General features: G+C 52.9%; 2 protein-coding genes across 7 annotated transcripts; both read right to left on the reverse strand.

Annotated features, from left to right (window-relative positions):
* Positions 1-1,436: 1,436 nt before the first annotated feature.
* TGFB1I1 (transforming growth factor beta 1 induced transcript 1) lies at positions 1,437-6,980 on the reverse strand. Of its 6 annotated transcripts, none has more exons than XM_047087341.1 (11): positions 6,871-6,980; positions 5,454-5,569; positions 5,276-5,328; positions 5,031-5,173; positions 4,779-4,866; positions 4,557-4,662; positions 4,251-4,445; positions 3,154-3,327; positions 2,799-2,880; positions 2,370-2,518; positions 1,437-2,139 (listed from the first exon to the last, which is right to left on the reverse strand). In XM_047087341.1, the coding sequence occupies exons 1-11, from the start codon at positions 6,881-6,883 to the stop codon at positions 1,873-1,875; spliced, it is 1,386 nt and encodes a 461-aa protein (XP_046943297.1). In that variant the 5' UTR covers positions 6,884-6,980; the 3' UTR covers positions 1,437-1,872. The 6 variants fall into 6 exon arrangements, with proteins under 6 accessions (XP_046943297.1, XP_046943296.1, XP_046943294.1 ...); XM_047087340.1 differs by having other exon boundaries at positions 4,548-4,662; positions 6,871-6,972; XM_047087338.1 differs by lacking the exon at positions 6,871-6,980 and adding an exon at positions 6,401-6,602.
* Positions 6,981-8,720: 1,740 nt separating this feature from the next.
* On the reverse strand, positions 8,721-15,238 carry ARMC5 (armadillo repeat containing 5). The gene is made up of 6 exons (XM_047087753.1): positions 14,741-15,238; positions 12,760-12,867; positions 11,874-12,660; positions 10,627-11,132; positions 9,889-10,021; positions 8,721-9,786 (listed from the first exon to the last, which is right to left on the reverse strand). The coding sequence occupies exons 1-6, from the start codon at positions 15,216-15,218 to the stop codon at positions 8,967-8,969; spliced, it is 2,832 nt and encodes a 943-aa protein (XP_046943709.1). The 5' UTR covers positions 15,219-15,238; the 3' UTR covers positions 8,721-8,966.
* Positions 15,239-19,590: the final 4,352 nt, after the last annotated feature.

A 19,590-nucleotide genomic window follows, 5' to 3' on the forward strand; every position in this document is an offset into this window, starting at 1 on the left:
TTTCCTTCATTAACAAACATTTATTAAGCACCTACCACATGCTAGATAGCATTCTAGAAACTGGAGAGACAATGGTAAGCAAAACAAATGTGTAATCTGACAGATAGCTCTCAGGAGCTTGTATTCAAGTTTCAGAAACAGACATAAACAAGCAACAAATAAACACCTATTTGCATTAGATAAGCGCTATGAGGGACTAGGGAGGTGCTGCGGATGGAAACAAGGGGGAAGAGTGAACTTTACTTAAACCATCAGGAAAGTCTCCATTAGTTCATTACACATGTCACTTGTGTACTTGTTTGTTATCTGTCTCCTCTACTAGACTTCAGCTCCAAGAGGTCAAGAAGCATGTTTGCTTGGTTCCCTATGGTCTCCTTGCACTTGGTATAGAACCTGCCACAGTACGTACTCAAAGAACACTTGATGAATGAATGAATTGAGACAAGAGCTGGCCAATTTGAGCATTCTCAAGACAGAGAGGTAGTTAGCATCCAGGAAATAGACAGCATTCCCCAGGGAGAATATATGGAAAGAGAAGAGCAGGAGGCCTGGGAAGACCTAGGAAAGGATATGGGGGTGGTGAGCTCGAAGCAAGGACAGAGAACATCTCACCTTTGTCTCTTACCCACACATGCTCTCCTTGGCTACCAGGTCTTCCTTAAGTAGGAAGGACCTCTGAGAATCAATCCATCATTTTCAGCCTCAAAGGCTATTGTTTAGATCTAGATTTATAGTTTAGATCCAGGAATCCAGGCCCCCTCACTAGGGAATTGCAGAGTTCAAAGTGAAGGTTCAGGGGCTCAGAAAGGGATTTGGGGAATCAGAGCCTAAACTCCACACCTAAAAATCCCTGGCCCCACCCCTTTCTGCTGTGGCTTAGCTCCTTGACCCCTGATCTGAGTTAAAAGCCTTCTTCTGGCTCCTACAGCCCCTAGTGCTTCCTTCAGTCACTGTCCTGACCATCCCACATGTCATTCTCTGCCTAGGGGAGATGTAATGAGTCAATATAAATAAGAGGGAAGCTGTGCCTTAGTGCCCAGATCCAAAGGGTGGGCATAAACTGGCACTTCTGGATGGAACCCCTCTCTGAGGGTCTTAAAAATCTTGAAATTAGACAAGGTGGTGAGGGTGGAGACAGATTAATTGCTTATTTCAAGAATACATGGAGCTAAAGAAGTGGGGAATGAGGGTGGGAAGGTTCCACGGGGCCCAGCTTGAGCTCCTGTCCTGGCTTGCCACTATCTGTACAATCCTGCGCAGGCTCATTTGATATGTGAAGGACAACATGCAACGGCTGAGGCTGTAGGTCCACTGCGGCCACAGGGTGATGACCTAGAACCTGCTGCAGCCAGAGACACCAGAGGCAGGGCTTCACCATGCAAGGCTTCCCCACTTCGCGCCCCCACCCCAGGGCAGTCAGAGACACAGCACCAGTGTGATGTGGAACATGTTTTTATGCAGGTAGAAAAAAAAGTGCTCAGAATAGTGAGGGAGCAGGGAGCAGGGATGTCTTGTCCTGTCCTCTGATTATTAGGAATTGCCCCATAAGGGGGCTCCCTCAAGGTTGGGGATAAAGTGAAGAGTTCACGCAGGGTGGCTCTACTTGTGAGACCCACTTTGGGGCAGTGTGGCTTTGAAACTGGCCAGATCTTTTCTGAATTGACCACAGAGAACTTAAGAGTACAGCACCTTGGGGGTGGGAGGGTCTCTCTAGCGGGTGGGGCCTCACAGGATGGGGTGGGGAGAGCCTCAAGCTCAAAGAGCAAGGCCTTTGGGTCAGGAGAGCACGTCTTTTGGGGAAGAGTGGGGGTCTCTGGGGCCTTGGTCTCCTGGGTGGGGGCATCAGGGGTGGGTGGAGAGCCCCACAAGCCATTAGCCGAAGAGCTTGATGAAGCAGGGCTGGCAGTAGGGCTTGCCTGCACGCTCTTGAAAGGAGCCCTTGGTGAGAGGGCGCAGGCAGAAGGTGCAGGTGAAGTGGTCTGGGTGGAAGCGGCGGCCCAGGGCTGACACACAGCGGCCGGTCACTGGGAGGCCACACGTAGCGCACAATGAACCACGCCGCGCGTGGAAGTGGTTCTCACACAGAGGGCGTCCCTCGTGCTCGAAAAAGCTGCCTCCCGAGAAGGGCGCGAAGCATTCCTGGGGGAGGGTGGCCGTGAAAGGATGGGTCAGCCAACAATCCCCTGACCAGATAACTCACTTTAGGAGCTTAATAACCCACTGTGACAACCCCACCCTCCACAGCCCCACCCCAGATGTGACACACCCTGTCTTGGGCCTAGGCTCCTAGTTGGGCTCCCCTTTTGGCCCAGCTCCCCATCCACCACTCCCCACCACCCCCCCCAACACCTCCCCCCCTAGGAGCCCACCCTGCAGACGAAACAGTCCGGGTGCCAGAGGGCGCTGAGCGCGGATATGTAGTTATCCAGAATGGGGCCTTGACAGCCCTGGCAGCGCGGGGCGAACAGCTGCAGGAAGTCCCGGCGACAGTAGGGGCGGCCCTCACGCTCATGAAAACCTAGAGGCAGGAGCAGGGCGGAAAGAAAAGGGTGCAGGCTGCACCCAAGACTTGCAAGATCTGAGACTGGAAGGCCAGATGAGGGGTGGTCAGATTGAGCAGCAGAGAGGGAGGGATGGGGTCTAGAGTGGGGGCCTAGTGGGAGGAGATAGGATGGGGACTCGCAAGTGGGAGAGGGTGGGGCCAGAAGACTTGGAAGGTCTTAGCAGGCTGGACCAAAGTGGGTTAGGCGGGATGTTGAGCAGACCGGTGGCTTTCAAGACTGGAGCCAAGCTCTCACCCTCATCTCCGAAGGGCTCCCCACAACTGACGCAGCAGAAATGCTCTGGGTGCCAATGGGTGCCCAAGGCAGTGACCATCTTCTGTGGGGCATGAACAAGGACACTCAGTATGGCCTTCCATCCCTTCTTCCCTTCCTCTCCCACCCTGAACCTATGCAATTGGGTTTAAGTAGCAGTTTGAGGCACAAGAGACCTAACAAGGAACTTGGAAGTCAAAGAGAGTGGGTGGAGTCCAAAGGGCCTTGGACACGGCCAAGGGGCTTAGCATGGGTGGGCGGGGGGCTGTGATTTGAATGGGGCCCACCCCACAGGGACCCTGGGTGAGGTGGGGTTTGTGGGACAGGTGCAGCTCACATGTCGGATGGGTTGATTGCAGAGGCCACAACGTGGGGAGAAGCGCTCAAAGTAGCACTCAGGGCAGAAGGGGGCTCCATCCTTCTCGAAGAAGCTGCTGCCTCCCAGGGACATGGAACAGCCACCGCAAATGAAGTGCTCAGGGTGCCAAGTACGGCCCAGCGCAGTCACCACCTGTGAGTTGAGGGTGAGGCCTGGATCAGAGTGGTCCTTGAGCTGCCACGCACCCAATGAGCTAAGATTTACATGGCACATTTCAAGTTTTCTTTTCTTTTTTTTTTTCTTTTTACCATTTGACTCCCTTCACTCATTTCTCTCCACTCACCCTAAAAGATTAGGATGAAGAACCTAATGTTCAAGTCAGTCTGTAAGTGACAGAGATTCAACCCAGGTCTTCCAGCACAGTACTTAGGACTGTGAAGCTCATGAAAATGTTGTAATTACTTTAAAAATCAGAAGAAAAAAATGAGCTGGAAGAAAATGATTTAATATATAATATTAAGAAATTCTTCTTCATACCAACGCAGTCATAAAACACAATTTTAATTTTTAATTTAATGGAGGGAGGGACCCATGAAGGTGAAAGTGACTAGGGCCCAAAAAAGTCACAATGCCACCCTGCTTTGCTAAGATTGAAAATTCTGGGATGGAAGCAGGGCACTAAATCTAGCAAGAGGATCTAGGTCAACCACTGGGCACAGCTGTTGTCAACAACATTTAGTCAGTCAATTAGCCAAGAACCAGAGTTCACACACCGGATGCTGGTGGAGCAGAAACATCTTTTGTGGATGACTGAGAAATGGTAGGTGGCTCCAATAAGACTTTTGTGAAGACTAAGAGATGGAGGTTTGTAAGAGAGCTAGAATAGTGCCTGCACAAAGTAGAACCACAATAAATGGTAACTGAGTTGGAATTCTCATTCTCATCCTACCACTTACGTGCAATGTGACTCGGAGCTTTAGTTTCCTCATCTGTAAAATATGAACAACAGTAATACCCACTTCCCAGAGTCATTTACTAAAAGAAAACAACACAAAATCTGGCTCTCAGGATGGGTCCATGGGGCTCTATCTCCCTACTCACAGTTCTCCACTTACCTGCCCAGCAATAGGTTTATTGCAGGAGCCACAGAGACCCTTGGTCTGGGTGGGAACACCACGGCGGCTGAGATCAGACTGCAGCAGTCCCAACATGGTGTCTAGGCTGCCCTTGCTAGTTGGCCCTGGTGAGGATGGGGAGCCCTCATTCACAGAGCTTGGCACTGGTGGCTGAGTTGACCCAGAGGTTGGAAGCTGCAGCAAGAAGGACATCAGAGTTGAGTCAACAAGGCAGAAGAAGTGGATGGTTCTAAAAGGGGTTGGGGAGCCACAAATCCACACTGGCCCACCTCCTACCTGACTCACGTGGTTCTGGACACGGAAGTCAGACAGTGAAGCCATCAGCCTATCCAATTCCAGGGTGGCCGAGGTTGCTGAAGGCTTTGGGAGAACAGGGGATGGGCTGGGAGGGCTGTGAAGAACACAACTTGTGTTAGCTCAGAGCCCCCCAGAATAATGAATGCTATCCTCCAGTAATTTAGGCATCTATCACCTCTCTCCCAGCTCTACCAGCCATGTCAAACTCACAGGCTGGGCCTTTTCTTGTCCTCAGATTGGTCCTCCTTCTGTTCCCCTGCAGTCTCCTTGCTAGATGGGAACTGAGACATTATTTCATCTGCAGAGAGGAGAGAAGGGCACTGGATATGGAGTCATACTCTATCCCCTTCCAGTTAAGACTTGTGTCCCGTTAGCTGCTACTCTGAAAGAGTATACCCCTCAGTCTTTTCCCTTCTCCACCGTGTCCCCATCCCATCAAGGCCTATCTCTGTGACCTGGTACCTGTGATGTTGAACTGGGTAGCATTAAGTTCCTGAAGCAATCGGTCTAGTTCACAGAGGCCTGTGCCCAAGACACCGCTGGAAGAGGAGAATGGAGGGGCCGCAGGAGCTGCAGGTTTTGGGGACCGAGGCTTGCACACCGTACTGGAAAACAGGGTGGAAGCCTGGGTTCAGGGGTGGGGAATCCAAGCCTCTTCACCTGAGTCTTAATTGGCTTCCACCTCCTGCAGTTCCCAGAACCCTCACCTGTACAGATGGTCCTTGTCCCCAGAAGCTCCTGAAGACTCCCCAGATCCTGTCTACAGAGAGAAAGATGCATGTGTGGGATGATAGATCTATACTTTGCCCCACTCAAGCTCAGATTCTCCTAGCCCTGGCCAAACTTGGCCCTAGTGTCACCCCAGTCCCCCACATTTGATCTCACCTGTGACTGGTGGCCATAGGGCAGGGGAGATGTGAAAGGCTCCGGAGACCTCTCTTTTGGAGCCCCTGACCTTGGCATGTGTGAGGTGGTGGTCTCCAGGTCAGACAGCAGGGCATCTGCAGGGGAGAGTCCGTCAGGATGAGAAGTTGAGAGGTTAAGGTTAGAGCAGAGACAGGGACTTAAGAGATTAGAAGATAAGAGTTCAAAGTAGGCAGTAGTTGAGGACAGAAGCCAGTATTAAGAGCAAAAGTTAAGAATCAGATGGAAACACAGACCAGACCAAGGCAGAGAAGTAGAAGTGCAGCAGGGAATATTTATGACCAAAAACATCCCAAATGGCTCATCTTGGGAGTCATGCACAAAAACCACCTGATTCTTTTATTTTCTGCATCTTCCCTGATGCAGTCAAAATTGACGATTTACGCAAGCCAAATTTGGCTTCACCCCAAATTGCTCAGTTGGCTGTATGCCTGGCACCCAGTTTTCTGGTTGGATGCTCTTTCTGCCCAGTAATTCCTGCTCCCCTCCCCCACCTAAACAGACTCGCCCAGCTGTGGCACAACTCCAGGTACTGGGTCCCACCCTATGCTCCTCATTGGCAGGTCTCCTGGGACCTGCTTTCTGATTGGCTTATTTTCCATACAAGCCGGTTGCCCCTACTGAGCAGCACCCCCTACTGAAGGGTGCCTGAACCCCTTCTCTCCCATGGAGAGTACAGCCTTTCCAACAGACCAGGAGGAGGAGATGCCGGTCCTCCTTCTTCCTCCAAGACAACCCCCCACCCCCACCCATCCTCAGATCTAGATCCTTTGAATCCTTTCCTTTCCAGAACCTAGAAGTCCCTACTCCTTTATTCATCTCTGAGTACCACAGTGGAACCCTTAACCTCTTCCTGGCATCTTGGCACTCATCTGTTCTCTTTCTAGGCGGAAAGACCCGACCCCTACCATACTTAGGGTCCCTTAACTCTTTTCTTCTCCTAAACTCTGAGGCAGGCCCATTTTCTTCTCGAGAATTCGATTTCATATTCTCCCTTCCCATCTACTTTCCCAGGCCTGGACCCCAAGACCCCTTTAACCCTTCCCTTCCCAGAGCCCCTGAGCCCAGGCGCCCACTGGCAGGCGCTGCACCTCCCTGCCCATCCGTCAGCAGCCTGTGATGGAGGGAGCTGAGCGAGGGAAGAAGGGAGGGAGCTGAGCGAGGAAGAAGGGAGGGAGCGGCCAGTCCGGGAAAGGCAGGAAGGGAGAGGCAGGAAGGGGGACGTGGTGTCGGAAAGGAGGCGCGGGCAAAGACCAGAATCAAGAAGACAGAAGGCAGGGATGGGGCGATTTGGGGAGTGCAAGGGGGCTCCAGGATGAGGAAGCGGGTCTAGATGGTGGTGAGGAGCTGGGGATAAGGGGACCCAAGCCCCACTCACCCAGGTCCTCCATGGCGGGGCACGGGCGCACCGCGCGGGGCGAGCAGGGCAGGGCGGGGGCTGTGTCCGGTGGGGGCGGGGGGTGGGGGACGTCCGGGAGTTGGAGGCCCGGCCGTGACCATGTAAGGAAGCCGGGACCCGCTGGGATGGAGCTGGTGGGGGGCGGGGGGGCGGGGGGGGGTTTGGGTAGCGAGGGTGCAAAGAACGGGAGAACCCAGGATGGGGGCGTGTAAAGGAAGGAGGGCCGAGGCCCACCCAGGCCCAGCCCGCCTGTCTGCCGCGGAGGCAGCCACACCCCAGCCTTGGCCTCAGCTACAGGGAGCCCCAGGCTGCCTGAGCCAAAGTCAGAGAAGAGGCTCTCCCAGACCAAGCTGGAGATCCTCTGCTCAATGAGACTCTTAGACCAGACTGAGGCCCCCAAGCAGACACCCCCCACCAAGGCTAGCACCCTGAGTCCTTGATAGAGCCCCTGTCCACTCAGGCCATTCCAGAGAGACTTGCCCCAGACAGAATTGTTGGGTTGGGGGCAGAAGTGATCGTTCTAAGGATCAGTTAGACAGCAGGTTCAGGGACATTCCCTTAGAGACCCTGATAGCAATGACATGAACAGATCCCAAATGGCACATATACTAGACACAAATCTCTCAGAAATGGAGACAGATAGACACAACGAACTCTCCCATCCTCTAAGCCAGGACCTTCTCTCCAAAAATTGGAACCAAACATATAGACACAGGTAAACTGAACCCAGGCCCAAGCCCCATGCAGACTCAGGGAAAACACTTTCAGGCAACCAGACCATAGCCAGCCTTCAAGACAAAGCCTTTCCCCAACACTGAGGCGACCCTTGGGAAAGAGCCCTTTCCCAAGATACTGGTGAACACAGAGAAGACACAGACCCCATCCACAAAGGAACAAGGGGCCTTCCCTGGACTGAGACCCCCGGTAATCAAGGTGGAAGTGAACACTTAGAGCGGAGTTTGGACAGACACGACAGTGTTGCAGTCCCTGGACTGTGAGTCTCAACCCAGCAGCAAATTAAAACAACCTGGGAAGCTTTTTAAAAATACTGATGCCCAGAGCATCCTCCCCTCAGTCCAATTCAATGAGAAAGAGCCTAGGCATCAGTATTTTTAAAAAGCTCTCTGAGTAGTTCTAATGCACAGCCCAAGAACAGAGACCTGGACACTCACAGAAGCACAGAGATAGCAAGTGTCAACCTTAGCTCCCCAGAAGCTAACTGGCAGCCAGTCCGGGCACCCTCTTTGAAGTCAGGCTGCCACCTGAGTGGTTTAGTGATCTGGGATCCTGGTGATGTAGATCCTGCCTTGAGAGATCATACACAGCGCAACATAAGCTGAATACAACCTGGAGCTCTGGCCCTCTCTGAGCAAAACTAAGACAGGGCTTTGGGGACTCTAGGAACATAGAGGTCTTCCTTCAGGCTAATAGCAGAAGGACACTTCGTCCAAGAGATGAAGACAGACACAGAGACTGAAGACCCAAGATGAGCAAAGGTCACTCGGGAAACGGTAATGCCAAGGCCTTGGACATACATCCCCACACTCACATTTCCTCAGCCCAGCCCCTTCAAAAGACACTAACCAAAGTCTGTGTGTCTAGCTGGATACCTGAGCAATGAAGTTGCATAAGCAGAAAGCAGGCGTCTCCCAGTACTCTACTCTATCCCAGGACTCCAGGAACCACTGCATAATTACTTACTAAACTCCTACATGCCAAGGGTGGCCTGTGTTGAGACACATCAACTTGGACAAGACCCTGTTTGATGGGTGAAGGGAGTGGGGGGACTCCCACTGGAAAGTAAGCAGAGACACCACACAATAGGGGTATCCAATTCCAAAGTTTTTAATCTCAACTCTGGAAGGCTGGCCCAGGCCAGGTGCCTGGAGCCCTGGGCTGTTCTTCATCTGTGGGTCCCACACTCGGACCCTGGCGTCTTCAGACCATCATCCTGGGGTACAGTTCCATTCTCTCATCGGTCCTCAATGGTGACTTCTGCTCAGCTTCCTCTTCTGCTGCTCTGAGGGAGTCCTCCTTCATAGCCAACTCATCCTTGGATCCCCTCCCAGGGGACATCAACAGTCTAAGCTGGAACCCTTGCCCCCGAATTCAACCCCCATTACCACAGCCAGTAAAGCCTCAGTCAGGGGCCCTGTCTCCTCGCCTGCTGCCTCCACAAGCCCCACTAAGGCCAAGGCCCGTTTCCGAGGGCACTGCCCTGGCCCCAGAGCCCAGCGGGCACAATGCGCAACCAGTCGGGGCCGGCCCAGGCGGAATACTTCACCCACTGACTCTGGGCCACCATGGGGTCCCAGGTGGATGTGGCTCACAGCCTCTTCCAGCTCCTCTTCCAGCCCAGGGAGCAAAAAACGGCCAGCAGCCTCCAGTGCCTCCTCAGCCTCTGAGCCCAGCAGGGGCTGGCCTGGTGGGGGAACAGGCCCCAGTGCAGCGCCACAGCCCCGGCAGCCATGCAAGTGATGCAGGATAGGCCAGGCTGCACTGGGTGACAGGCCTCGAAGTGGCACCAGGTCCATCTGGGCTTCGGCAAAGCTGCCGGCTAGCAGGGCCCGGAAGAAAGGGGAGGCAGTAGCTGAGGCAGCTCGCTGGGCAGGGAGCCGTAGGCCTGAGTCCAGTAGGAAATGCAGGTCAGGGGCTGGGATGGGGGCTGGGCCCAGCAGACGTTCATAAAGGCAAGGGGAGGGGGCATCTAGATCCAAAGGGATTGTAGGTGGGAGGGCTGGGCTCACAGTGGGAGACACCAGGCCTTGGAGGCAGGAAAGGGAGTCCGCAGCAAAGAAGAGGAAGAGTGGATGTGGAGCTGGCCGAGTTAGTGCTGAGAGGAGGAGCCGGAGGCCGCCCTGGTCCAGAAGTAGCCGGCGCCACAGAGAGGGCTTCCTTTGGGAAGAAAGGGAATCTTTCAGAAGGTGAAAAACGGTGGCATTAGGGAATAGCAACCTTGCTCCCCTGATCCCTGTGAGGTACCCACATCCCCCTCACCGACAGATGAAGGGCAGGGTCAGTGCACAGGCCACGCGGTCCTCAGGGCTTCCAGAGAGCAGCAGATGAGTGAGGGCGCCCACTCCAAAGGGTGATTCAGCCTGCACAGTCAGGTTCTGCAGCAGCATCTCACCTGCAGAGATGGGCAGAGCAAGTCAGGTTGGGAGTTGATGTCCCAACTCTGGGTCCTTCAAAGGAATGAGGCTAAAATCTCACGGCATGGAAGGGGGTAGGACTGCAGGCCCTAGAGGGAAAGGGTCCAGATGCTAGGAACTGAAGATCAAGGGTAAGAACAAAGTGTGATAGTCAGGGCATACATCTGGGTTCTAAAGGACTCAGAACCTGCAGTCAGGACACAGAAGACAGGGAAGTCCCTGGCAGTGTTGGGATTGGTGGGGGGCCTAGGAGGATATGGTGCCTGAGCCAGAGTTTTCTAACTCAGTGTGCCCAGTGGGAAGGCAATCAGGATAGTGCAGAACCAAGAGCATATTGGGTAATGAAATACAGACAAACATGATTCCAAGTTGTTAGGACCAAGCCTGGTGTTGGGGTACACAGGCCCCAAGACTTGGGCAGAGGATGGAGCGGAACTTTGCATGCTGGGAGTCCCTCCCTCTTCCCACCTGGTGACTGAGGTTGGATGGTGGGTTGGGCAGGGCAGTGAGAAAGGTATGAACAGCAGAGTGAGGTTCTCAGTCCAGAACCAGAGGGGGATGGGGCCGCTTATGGGGGACACACCCAGCTCCCTGTGCTGGCGTCGAACTGGGCGGGCACGCAGTGTGGGCCAATCTTCCGGGGCAACACCTAACACAAGCCAGGCACGCAGCAGTGCAGCACCATAGCTGCGCACAAAGGCCTCGAGACAGGCAGGGTTGCAGGTAAGGCGTGCCAGGATGCGCAGTGCACGTGGGCTCGGTGGACCCGGTGAGCCCGTCACATAGGCCAGCAGGCCACATAGGGCTGGACTGGTCACCAATGCCCCACTTGGGTCGGGAGCCTGGGAGAAGCGCGACAGCAGCAGCAGCGCTGGCCCCTCACGGCCCCAAGGCTCCTCAGAGGTGGCGGCAGGGCTGCGGCCAGGTGTGCGCAGTGTGCGAGGCGTCCGCAGTGAAGTTGGGCCCAGGGTGGGGCTGGTTGGCTCAGCTGGCTCTGGCGGCGGTGGAGGTGGGGGACATCGCTCAGGGGACCAGTCAGGAGAGATGTCTCCCGGGCCTGCGGCGTAGCCTTCAGAGATCAGCCATGACCTGTAGAGGGGAAAATGGGGAGACTGAACCCAGAACCACAACAAAGGAGCAGAGCCAAAGAGCTGTCATGTAAAACTAAGTGACTGAAGCCAGGGAGAGGAAATGAGGCCAGGGGGGATAGGAGAGAAAGGGAAATGGGGAAAAATACCCCAACTCAGTCAGCAATTACTGATACCTATTATGTACGAAGTCCAGTATTAGGTACCGGGCATGAACAGTAAGAAAACTAAAGTCCCCATCCTACCAGAGTTTATATTCTATTAAGGGGTGAACAGACAACAAAGTAAAAATGGTCCAGTGAACCTGTCTGGGTCCCAAAGTTCAGAGGTGCTGGCGTAGAGCCAAGGCCAAAGATGGACTCAGGAAAAAGAATTTTTTTTTTTTTTCAACGTTTATTTATTTTTGGGACAGAGAGAGACAGAGCATGAACGGGGGAGGGTCAGAGACAGAGGGAGACACAGAATCGGAAATAGGCTCCAGGCTCCGAGCTGTCAGCCCAGAGCCCGACGCGGGGCTCGAACTCACTGACCGCGAGATCGTGACCTGGCTGAAGTCGGACGCTTAACCGACTGCACCACCCAGGCGCCCCAGGAAAAAGAATGTTTAATGATGACTAGAAAGTGGTCATGTCCGGGGAGAATGAGGAATCAGGAATCAGAGTCAACAAGAGTTGACTGAGATAGAATGGGGTAGTGAAGACAGCCAGAGTCCTCAACCCACAGCAATCAGGTGGGGATTCACCTTAGGCTTCGGAAGCTTCCAGCTTCTGCCCGCTCAGGGGTCCGCTCCTCAGGAAAGTCCCAGGAAGCAGCTTCTCTTCCCTCTTCTTCCTCATCACCAGCATCACCACACAGCTGCCCAGCCAAGAGAGGTACAAGTCCCAGAGCCTGTAGCCGGCCCAGGGCTCCAGTATCATACAGGAAGCCCACGAGGGCAGCCACGACACGAAGGTGCCAGGCACTGGCACGAGGGTCCCGTAGCAGGCCCATCAACAGCTCCAAACCACCAGCATCCCGCAGCCGGGCCCGGTTGATGGCCTCCCGGCACAGCAGGCACACGGCTCGTACCAGGGGCTGCTGAGAGGCTGGGCCAGCCCCATTAGGTCCCCTGCGCCGCCGGAGTTCACCCAGTAGTACTTCCACACCACCAGCATTGCCCAGTGCAGGCCGTACAAGGCCCTGGGCACACAGGTTGGCAAGGATCAAGATAGTTGCCTCCCGTACTGCCTTTTTGGGGTGGGAGGCCAAACTGACCAGTGGGCCTAATCCTCCACCCAGACTTAGCTGCTCAGCACAGGCCCGGGAGCAGCCTCGACTCAGCTCTAAGAGGGCACGGACTAGGGCCAAGGTCAGTGCAGGGTCTGGGGCAGCGGCCAGAAGCTCAGCCAGAGGGCGTACTGCTCCCTGCTGTGCCAGGGCCAGGCGGTGCTGGGGTGAGTCGGCCAGGTTGCGGAGGGCACGCACCACACTCTGCAGGCACTGGGAGTCCTGGCAGGCTGTCAGGCTCTCAACCAGCAAGGGAACAGCACCTGGAGAGGGAAAAGGAGTACAAAGAGTGAGCAAGGAGATACCTACGCTCCTTCTCCCACGCCAAGCCCTAGCTAACTCCACACTAATAGCTTTCTCACCAGCAGAATGGATGTCCCCACAGCTCTCAGGTTCCATGGCTAAATTCCCCAGAGCACGGGCTGTTCTGTTCTGGATGCTGTCTGTCTTCACACACTGAAGAATAGTCACTGCAAGATAATTTGGTCTCTTGAGGGTCCTGCCCCTTCTCGTCTCTCTCATTAATGACCTTAAGAATGTGGCCTGAGAGGGTCAGGGAAGGCCTCCAGAAGAGGCTGACACTTACTGGATCTGAAAGGTTAAACAGGTAGGTATTTGTTAGAAAGATAGTGGATGGGGGTGCTACAGGGCATTTCAAGTTTGGAAGCAGCCTTTGCAAAGGCCCAGAAGTGAGATCCAATGTCTGTGCTATGCCCTCATGAAGGGCCTCAAATGCCAGCCCAAGGGATCAGGCAGGACTTGAATATGAGGGCACTGGGAACCACAAAGGGTTTTAACAATAGAAGTGAAGTGATACAATCTGGTAGCCATGGGGAGAATGGATTATAGGGAAAAAGAGTAAGGCAGGGAGAGAGGCAAGGAGACTCTTGTTAAGGTGAGAAAGGCAGTGGCTTAAAGCAAGTCAGCTACTACCACAGCCCAGCACATGGGCACCAGTCTCTGGGCACATGAAAGAAGAAGGAATAAATGTGGACGGACATAGGAGTTATTTAAAATGCAGAAAAGGGGCGCCTGGGTGGCTCAGTCGGTTAAGCGTCTGACCTTGGCTCAGGTCATGATCTCACAGTTCATGGGTTCGAGCCCTGCGTCGGGCTCTGTGCTGACAGCTCAGAGCCTGGAGCCTGCTTCAGATTCTGTGTCTCCCTCTCTCTCTGCTCTCTCCCCACTCATACTCTGTGTCTCAAAAATAGACAAATGTTAAAAAAAAATTTTTAATACAGAATAGTGATTGAATGATGAGAGTTATATGCTAATAACAAGATCTATAATTTATTGAGGACTTATTAATGTGGCAGGCCTCTTGTCAAACACGTTATGGTCCAGATGCATTTTATACAATTTAAAAATATGTTAAATTTTCGTTTTGTACAAAAAAATTAAGATTTCATCAAAACTGGCATAATTTCAGGGGCGCCTGGGTGGCTCAGTCGGTTGGGTGTCTGACTTCAGCTCAGGTCATGATCTCACGGTCCATGAGTTCAAGCCCTGTGTCAGGTTCTGTGCTGACAGCTCAGAGCCTGGAACTTGCTTTGGATTCTGTGTCTCCCTCTCTCTGCTCCTCCCCCACTCATGCTCTGTCTCTCTCTCTCTCTCTCTCTCTCTCTCTGTCAAAAATAAATAAACATTAAAAAAAAAAAGCTGGCATAATTTCATAACCGGTAGGCACTCTGTAAACTGTGTTCACATTGCCACAAGGTGGCGCCAACTTAGCTAGTAAACAAACGCTTGCGATCTTTTGTTAGTATTTGTTCTTATTGTGCTGGTTTTTAATACCTGAAAGTACCCGGTCTTAGAATATCTGCGTTCAATGTTTGTACTCGGCTTCTCACTACTTCAATTTTGTAAGGTAGCTATTATTATTCAATTTTACAACAAGGAATTCTAGCCTCGGTTCTCTCGGTCTAGCTCACTGCAGAAAACCACAACTTCTGACCTAAAGTTCACCAAATGGGAGCTCTGCACAGGGCCACTCAGTAGGCATGTAGTGTCTGCTATAAACCTCATAAATGGAGGGTAAGAATTACCCAAAAGTCACCAAATAATCCTTTGGTCTCCAGTAGCTCGGATTCGAGGGATGTGCCCAACAACCAACACGCAGGTAATGGCTGTAATTATCTGATCTGGTCAGGATTGGGTATCATCTATAAGGAAGGCTTGAAGGTTTGAGAGCGGGGGGGGGGGGGGGGGGGGGGAGGGAGGTTACACGGTCTAAAGGCGTGTTCTTCCAGGATACAACACAAAGAACTCAAGACTCCGCCCAAGCCCAGAGAAGGAAGGATTTGTGAGTGGAATCCTTCTAGGAAATGAGGGCGGAGCACTTACCCAAAGAGAGAATGCCTCCGAGCCTGCGCACTTCAGCCCGGCACGCCCCTTCCGTACAGCAGTTGGCTAGGATGCTGAGAGCCAAGTCCAGGGTCTTGCGCAGGCGCGCTGGCGGCGAGGGCGACGACGACGACGCAGAGGAGGGGGCAGGGCCCGACGAGGGGGCGGGGCCATCATAAATCGCTGACTCGACCGACGAGGGGGCGGAGCCTGAGCCAGCCTGGGACGGGGCGGGACCCGCTGCCGCCGCTCGCCGCAGCAGCGCGAGAAGGGGGCGGAGCCCGCCCCGCGCCCGGAAGCGCTCGATTCCCCCTGCTGCCTTGACGTGGCGTGTGCGGAGGGCTAAGAGCGCACGGCCCAAGGGTGTCTCGTTGGTAGCTGTGTCCTTTCCCCCACCTAGACCCTCCCCGGCCGCCGCTGTGAGCTGCGCGAGGCAGAACGAGAGCGAGTCCGTGAGAGTCGGTTTCGCAGCCGCCATCTTGGCTCAGGCCTAAGGCTCCGCCCCCCGCCTCGCCGTCCGTCCAAGGGAGCGGAACTGGAGGAGGGGCGTGGCCACGCACCTCCTCTCTGACGCTTTTTAAGTAGCGCCGCCGCAGTTATTTTGCAAGTTGGAAGTTGTAGTTCTCGATCCCGGCCCTCTGGACAGTCGCTGAAGGCACGTAGAGTAATGGTTATCTAATCGTGCGAACCCAAGAATCGTGTGCGGTGCATGTTGGGATATGTAGTCCGCGCCTTGCTTAGCACGCTTAGGTTATAGGACGGAGAGGAAACTCTCAGGCGGCTCGCAGTGGGCTGGTTCTTTTGGAGAACCCAGACATCCGACCATGGAGTCTCAGTACCGTGCTGCCCCAAGTGACGTGGCTATTCCGTCCCCCGCGTGTCCACCACAGCGACCCTCCCTTTTCCTTCCGGCTCGCTTCGCTGCCCACAGTGATGGCCAGGGCACCGAAGTCCGTGCTGACGGACTCAGGACCGCGAGCAAGGCCAAAAGGGTCAAGTTGCTGTTAGTGGCCGCAGATTGGGAGCTCTTGCTCAGTCAAGTGAATGAGAGGGTTAAACCTACCGAGACCGTTCCCTGCCACTTCCTAGAGCGGCACGGGCTATTGGGCATTTCCGCTTCCGGTGCTGGATTCCCTGGGTCCCGAATGTCTTGCCGCTGTGCTTGTGAACTGAATGGGTGGTTTTTAGGAAACGGGGCTTTATTCACGGCGATGCAGTCAACGTCGCCAGAAGTGGCAAGGGAGAACTAAGACGGGGCGGAGCGGCAGGGAACTGGACATCAGGATCCCAAGGAAACCCCGAGATTCACCCTCTTTGGCGGAGTTGTTCCACCAGAGCTGCCCTCCCTGGTGTGGCTGCGATAGCCGGCCGCCTGGGAAATGCTGCTGGACTTGGAATGCCTATGTAGGTCGAGCTCTGGCCCAGGGAAGAAGCTTCTGACAGGACAAACTGTCCTGCACTCCCCAAAGCCTTCGGGTGCCGGGCGTGTGGACTGATCGCAGCGTACCTCCCTGACCTTCTTCACCACCAAAGCAGCCATGTGGGTGGCAATCCCTGTGCTGTTGTTCGGAGTGTGTCAAAAGCTTCCAACGTGGCTTAGATTTAGTTAAGCACTACCAGATACACACTGGCGAGAAACCATGCCTCTGCCATGCGTGTGGCTGTTGCTTCAGTCTAGCTCCAATCTCTTGCCACACCGTAGTTTCCCACTCAGGGTTCTGGCCCCACAGATTCCCAGAGTGTGGGGAGGCTTTTGGCCGCAGATCTGACTTGGTTAAACACCAACGGCAGCATACCAGTGAGAAGTCCTGAAAATGCTGAATGTACTAAGACTCAGCGTTAGTTCCAATCTAATCCAGCGCCAGAGCGCCCACACAGGCAAGAAACCCTACTGTTGTGGGGACTGCAGGAAGAGCTTCAGCTTTAGCTCCAACCTGTTACAGTACCAGCGCTTACACGGGTGTGAAGCTCTTACTGCTTTGCCTGGTGCAGTGACAGCTTTGGGCACAGCTCTTATCTGCTCAAGCCCCAATGTTCACACACTGGGGAGAAGCCTTATAATTGCTGTGAGTGTGGCAAGAACTTCACAGACAGTTTGGACTGTCTATGACACAAACATACACACATAATGAAGAATGATCCTTCAAGTGTTCTGAGTGTGGCTGTGGCTTTAGTGAGTGCATCCAATGCACTGAACACCAGCACATCCGCTTGGGTGAATGACCCTTTGCCTGTTCAGAATGTGACAAAATCTTCTCCCACAGCCCCAAGCTCCTTAAACACCAATGCTACCATATAGGCAAGAAGCCCTATAAGTACTCCAGTTGCAGCAAGAGTTTTGTAGACAGTTCAAGTTTGCTGCAGCACCAACATACTCAGGTCAGAAGCCTTACACTTGCAAGTGAGTGTGGCAACAGCTTCACCCAGAGCTCCTACCTGCTCATCCATCAGGTGGCCCAGAGGGTGAAAAGCCCTATGTCTGCCTGTAGTGTGGCAAGGCATTTGCCCACAGCTCCAACCTAGGCCAACACCAACAGATGCACCAGGGTGGCAGCCCCTGCCAATATCCCTGGGTTCAGTTTCAGCCCAAACTTCAGTTCTAACTTTGCTCCAGTCCTCAAGGAGCCTGAGCGGACCAGCATCTCTAACCAAACCTCCTTTCTGCTCCTCTAGGGCTGTTGATTCATGGACTCAATCAGAGAACCCCAGGCTGGAAGAATTATAACCAGTAGAGCTGGGATTACTGTTTTCAAAGAGCCTTCCAAGAAAAGAAAGCTTAGCCCTGTTTTTTGAGACCTCAGAGACAAAATGCCAGCTGGAGGGAGAGTTTTTGGCTGGTAGGAGCTATCCAGTACTGGCGCAGCTACTTCTAGATGTAGGACATCCTTGGCAGCTGCTGATCCCTTCATGGGCCTAGGGAATGATGGGATTAATCATTTCAAGAGCAACAACTGCCTCATCCCAGAGGAATGGGACAAGATTCCAGGCACCCCTTGAGGAACATAATTGGTGGGGGGGACTTAACCTCCAAAGGGGACCATAAGGAGGGCTGTATTCTAACAGAAAGACCAGAAAAATTGTACTTGGGACCATTATGTGAGCTCTGGGATATATGACCCCTGTGAAAGATAATTGTCTTTACAGAGTGAAGCTAGGGCTGGTGGGGCCCAGGGCCAAAGCAAAGGACCAGGAGCCCTATCTGTTGAGTTTGTGCTTTGTGACATTTCTAGGCAGGAGCAAAAGGCCCAAGGTTTGTCATAGGCCCCTTTCCCTTCTTTCACCCCTTCCCTTGCAGGTTCCCCAAATCCTTTGTCCGATCCATCAACAGAGGAAAAAATGGTAAAGATTCACTTGTGCCTGGACACTGAGGACTGAACATGGCCCTTTTGCCTAGGCATGGGACAGAGCTGCCCAAATAAATGCACTTCTATTACAGAAGTTAGAAGGAGGCTTCCCAAAGCCCTACATAATCTGTGCCCAAGCCCTTCCCATAGCTGTCTGTGTTCCTCGGAGAGACACAGGCTAGTCTTTTTGAGGTCAGAGGAGATTTAATGCCCACATCTGTGGGACCATCTTTCCATCATTAGCCCCATGCATGTAACACCCTGTCCCCAAATTTTGCCTTCTTTTATCAGGCTTGCTATGTATAGAGTTGTACTCATAGAGAATAGGGGTAAAAGGAAGGAATGTGAAGAAATCACTGTCTCAGTTTCTAGCAGCATGTCCAGGCCTATCTCCTCCTAGCTATGTGATCTTGGACAGGCCTACCTCTTCTGATCCTCAGTTTCTTTATCTGTAAAACAGAAATGATGATGGCTACCTCACTAAGTACTATTGAGGATTCCATGGGATCACCTACATGAAACACCTGGGTCAAGGGACTGACTCTAAACCTCAGTTCTCCTATCTCCTTAAAAGTCTAGAGCCCTTTCTCTGGTGGTGTCATTCAATAAGTATTATGCCAGCTGATGTGCTAGCTCCTCCCTAAAGTTACAGAAATGAGCAAGACAGCCTCTGTCCTGGGGTAGCTTGGTGTCATGAAGGAGATGGACTCAGGACCAGTAACAGCACAGAGTGCAAAATCCTGGTGGTGGAGAAAGAGCCTAACCTGAACCAAGTCTGAGAGGCTTCAATGAGGTGACATCTGATTAATACTACTTCACTTCTCAAACCGGGAGCAACAAATGCTCCTGGCCTGGGGTTAGTGATGAAGGGAAGGATTCTTGCCATGTTTCCCATCAGTGGCACTTCAAAGAGCACAAGCTAGGGTCTGAATTGGAGGCCTGAACCCAGTGTGCACATGGTTGGCACTCAGTAAATAGTTGTTATGATCAGGTCCTGTTTATACTGCTTACCTGTGTTGGGATTCACCTTCCTCAGAGCCATTTTGTAATCTATAAAATCTATAACTTTATATGAATATTAGGTATGTGGTAGAGTTGGGCATGGGACAAGACTGATTTGCAAAATCCCTTCAGAGAACTGCAGGTTAATTTCTCAGATTAAGGCAAGTATCCACGGCCTCCATCTTCTCTAAAATTGTTATGTGCTGCTCATAAATATCTTCTTCTCTCCTTTAGGTAATATTTAATTTTTCAAAGTGTTCCCTGTAGTGTAAGGACTTTTTCCCCCTTGCTGCTTCCAGGATTCTTTCATTGTCTGTGTATTTTGTGAATTTGACTGATATGCCTTGGTGATGGTTAATTTTGTTTAATTTAATGGGAGTTCTCTGTGCTTTTTGGATTTTGATGTCTGTGTCCATCCCCAGATTAGGAAAGTTTTCAGCTATAATTTGCTCACATAAGCCTTCTGTCTGTTTTTCTCTCTCTTCATCTTCTGGAACTCCTATG

Source organism: Lynx rufus, unplaced genomic scaffold (genome assembly GCF_022079265.1).
Source record: "Lynx rufus isolate CCGP_SWC_20201006 ecotype Redwood Valley unplaced genomic scaffold, mLynRuf1.p SCAF_23, whole genome shotgun sequence".
Taxonomy (NCBI): Eukaryota; Metazoa; Chordata; class Mammalia; order Carnivora; family Felidae; genus Lynx; species Lynx rufus.

What these genes read in the sequence shown, in the direction of transcription:
- TGFB1I1 (XM_047087337.1), bottom strand. Translation starts at nt 6,494, where the DNA reads ATGGGAAGGGAGAATATGAAATCGAATTCTCGAGAAGAAAATGGGCCT. An exon ending in TCCAGAACCACGTGAGTCAG is followed by an intron (nt 4,446 to 4,547) that starts GTAGGAGGTGGG and finishes TTCTTGCTGCAG; the next exon opens with CTTCCAACCTCTGGGTCAAC. An exon ending in GCAATCAACCCATCCGACAT is followed by an intron (nt 2,881 to 3,153) that starts GTGAGCTGCACC and finishes CATGCCCCACAG; the next exon opens with AAGATGGTCACTGCCTTGGG.
- ARMC5 (XM_047087753.1), bottom strand. Translation starts at nt 15,218, where the DNA reads ATGGCGGCTGCGAAACCGACTCTCACGGACTCGCTCTCGTTCTGCCTC. An exon ending in ACGCCAGCACAGGGAGCTGG is followed by an intron (nt 10,022 to 10,626) that starts GTGTGTCCCCCA and finishes CCATCTCTGCAG; the next exon opens with GTGAGATGCTGCTGCAGAAC. An exon ending in ACCCTGCCCTTCATCTGTCG is followed by an intron (nt 9,787 to 9,888) that starts GTGAGGGGGATG and finishes TTCTTCCCAAAG; the next exon opens with GAAGCCCTCTCTGTGGCGCC.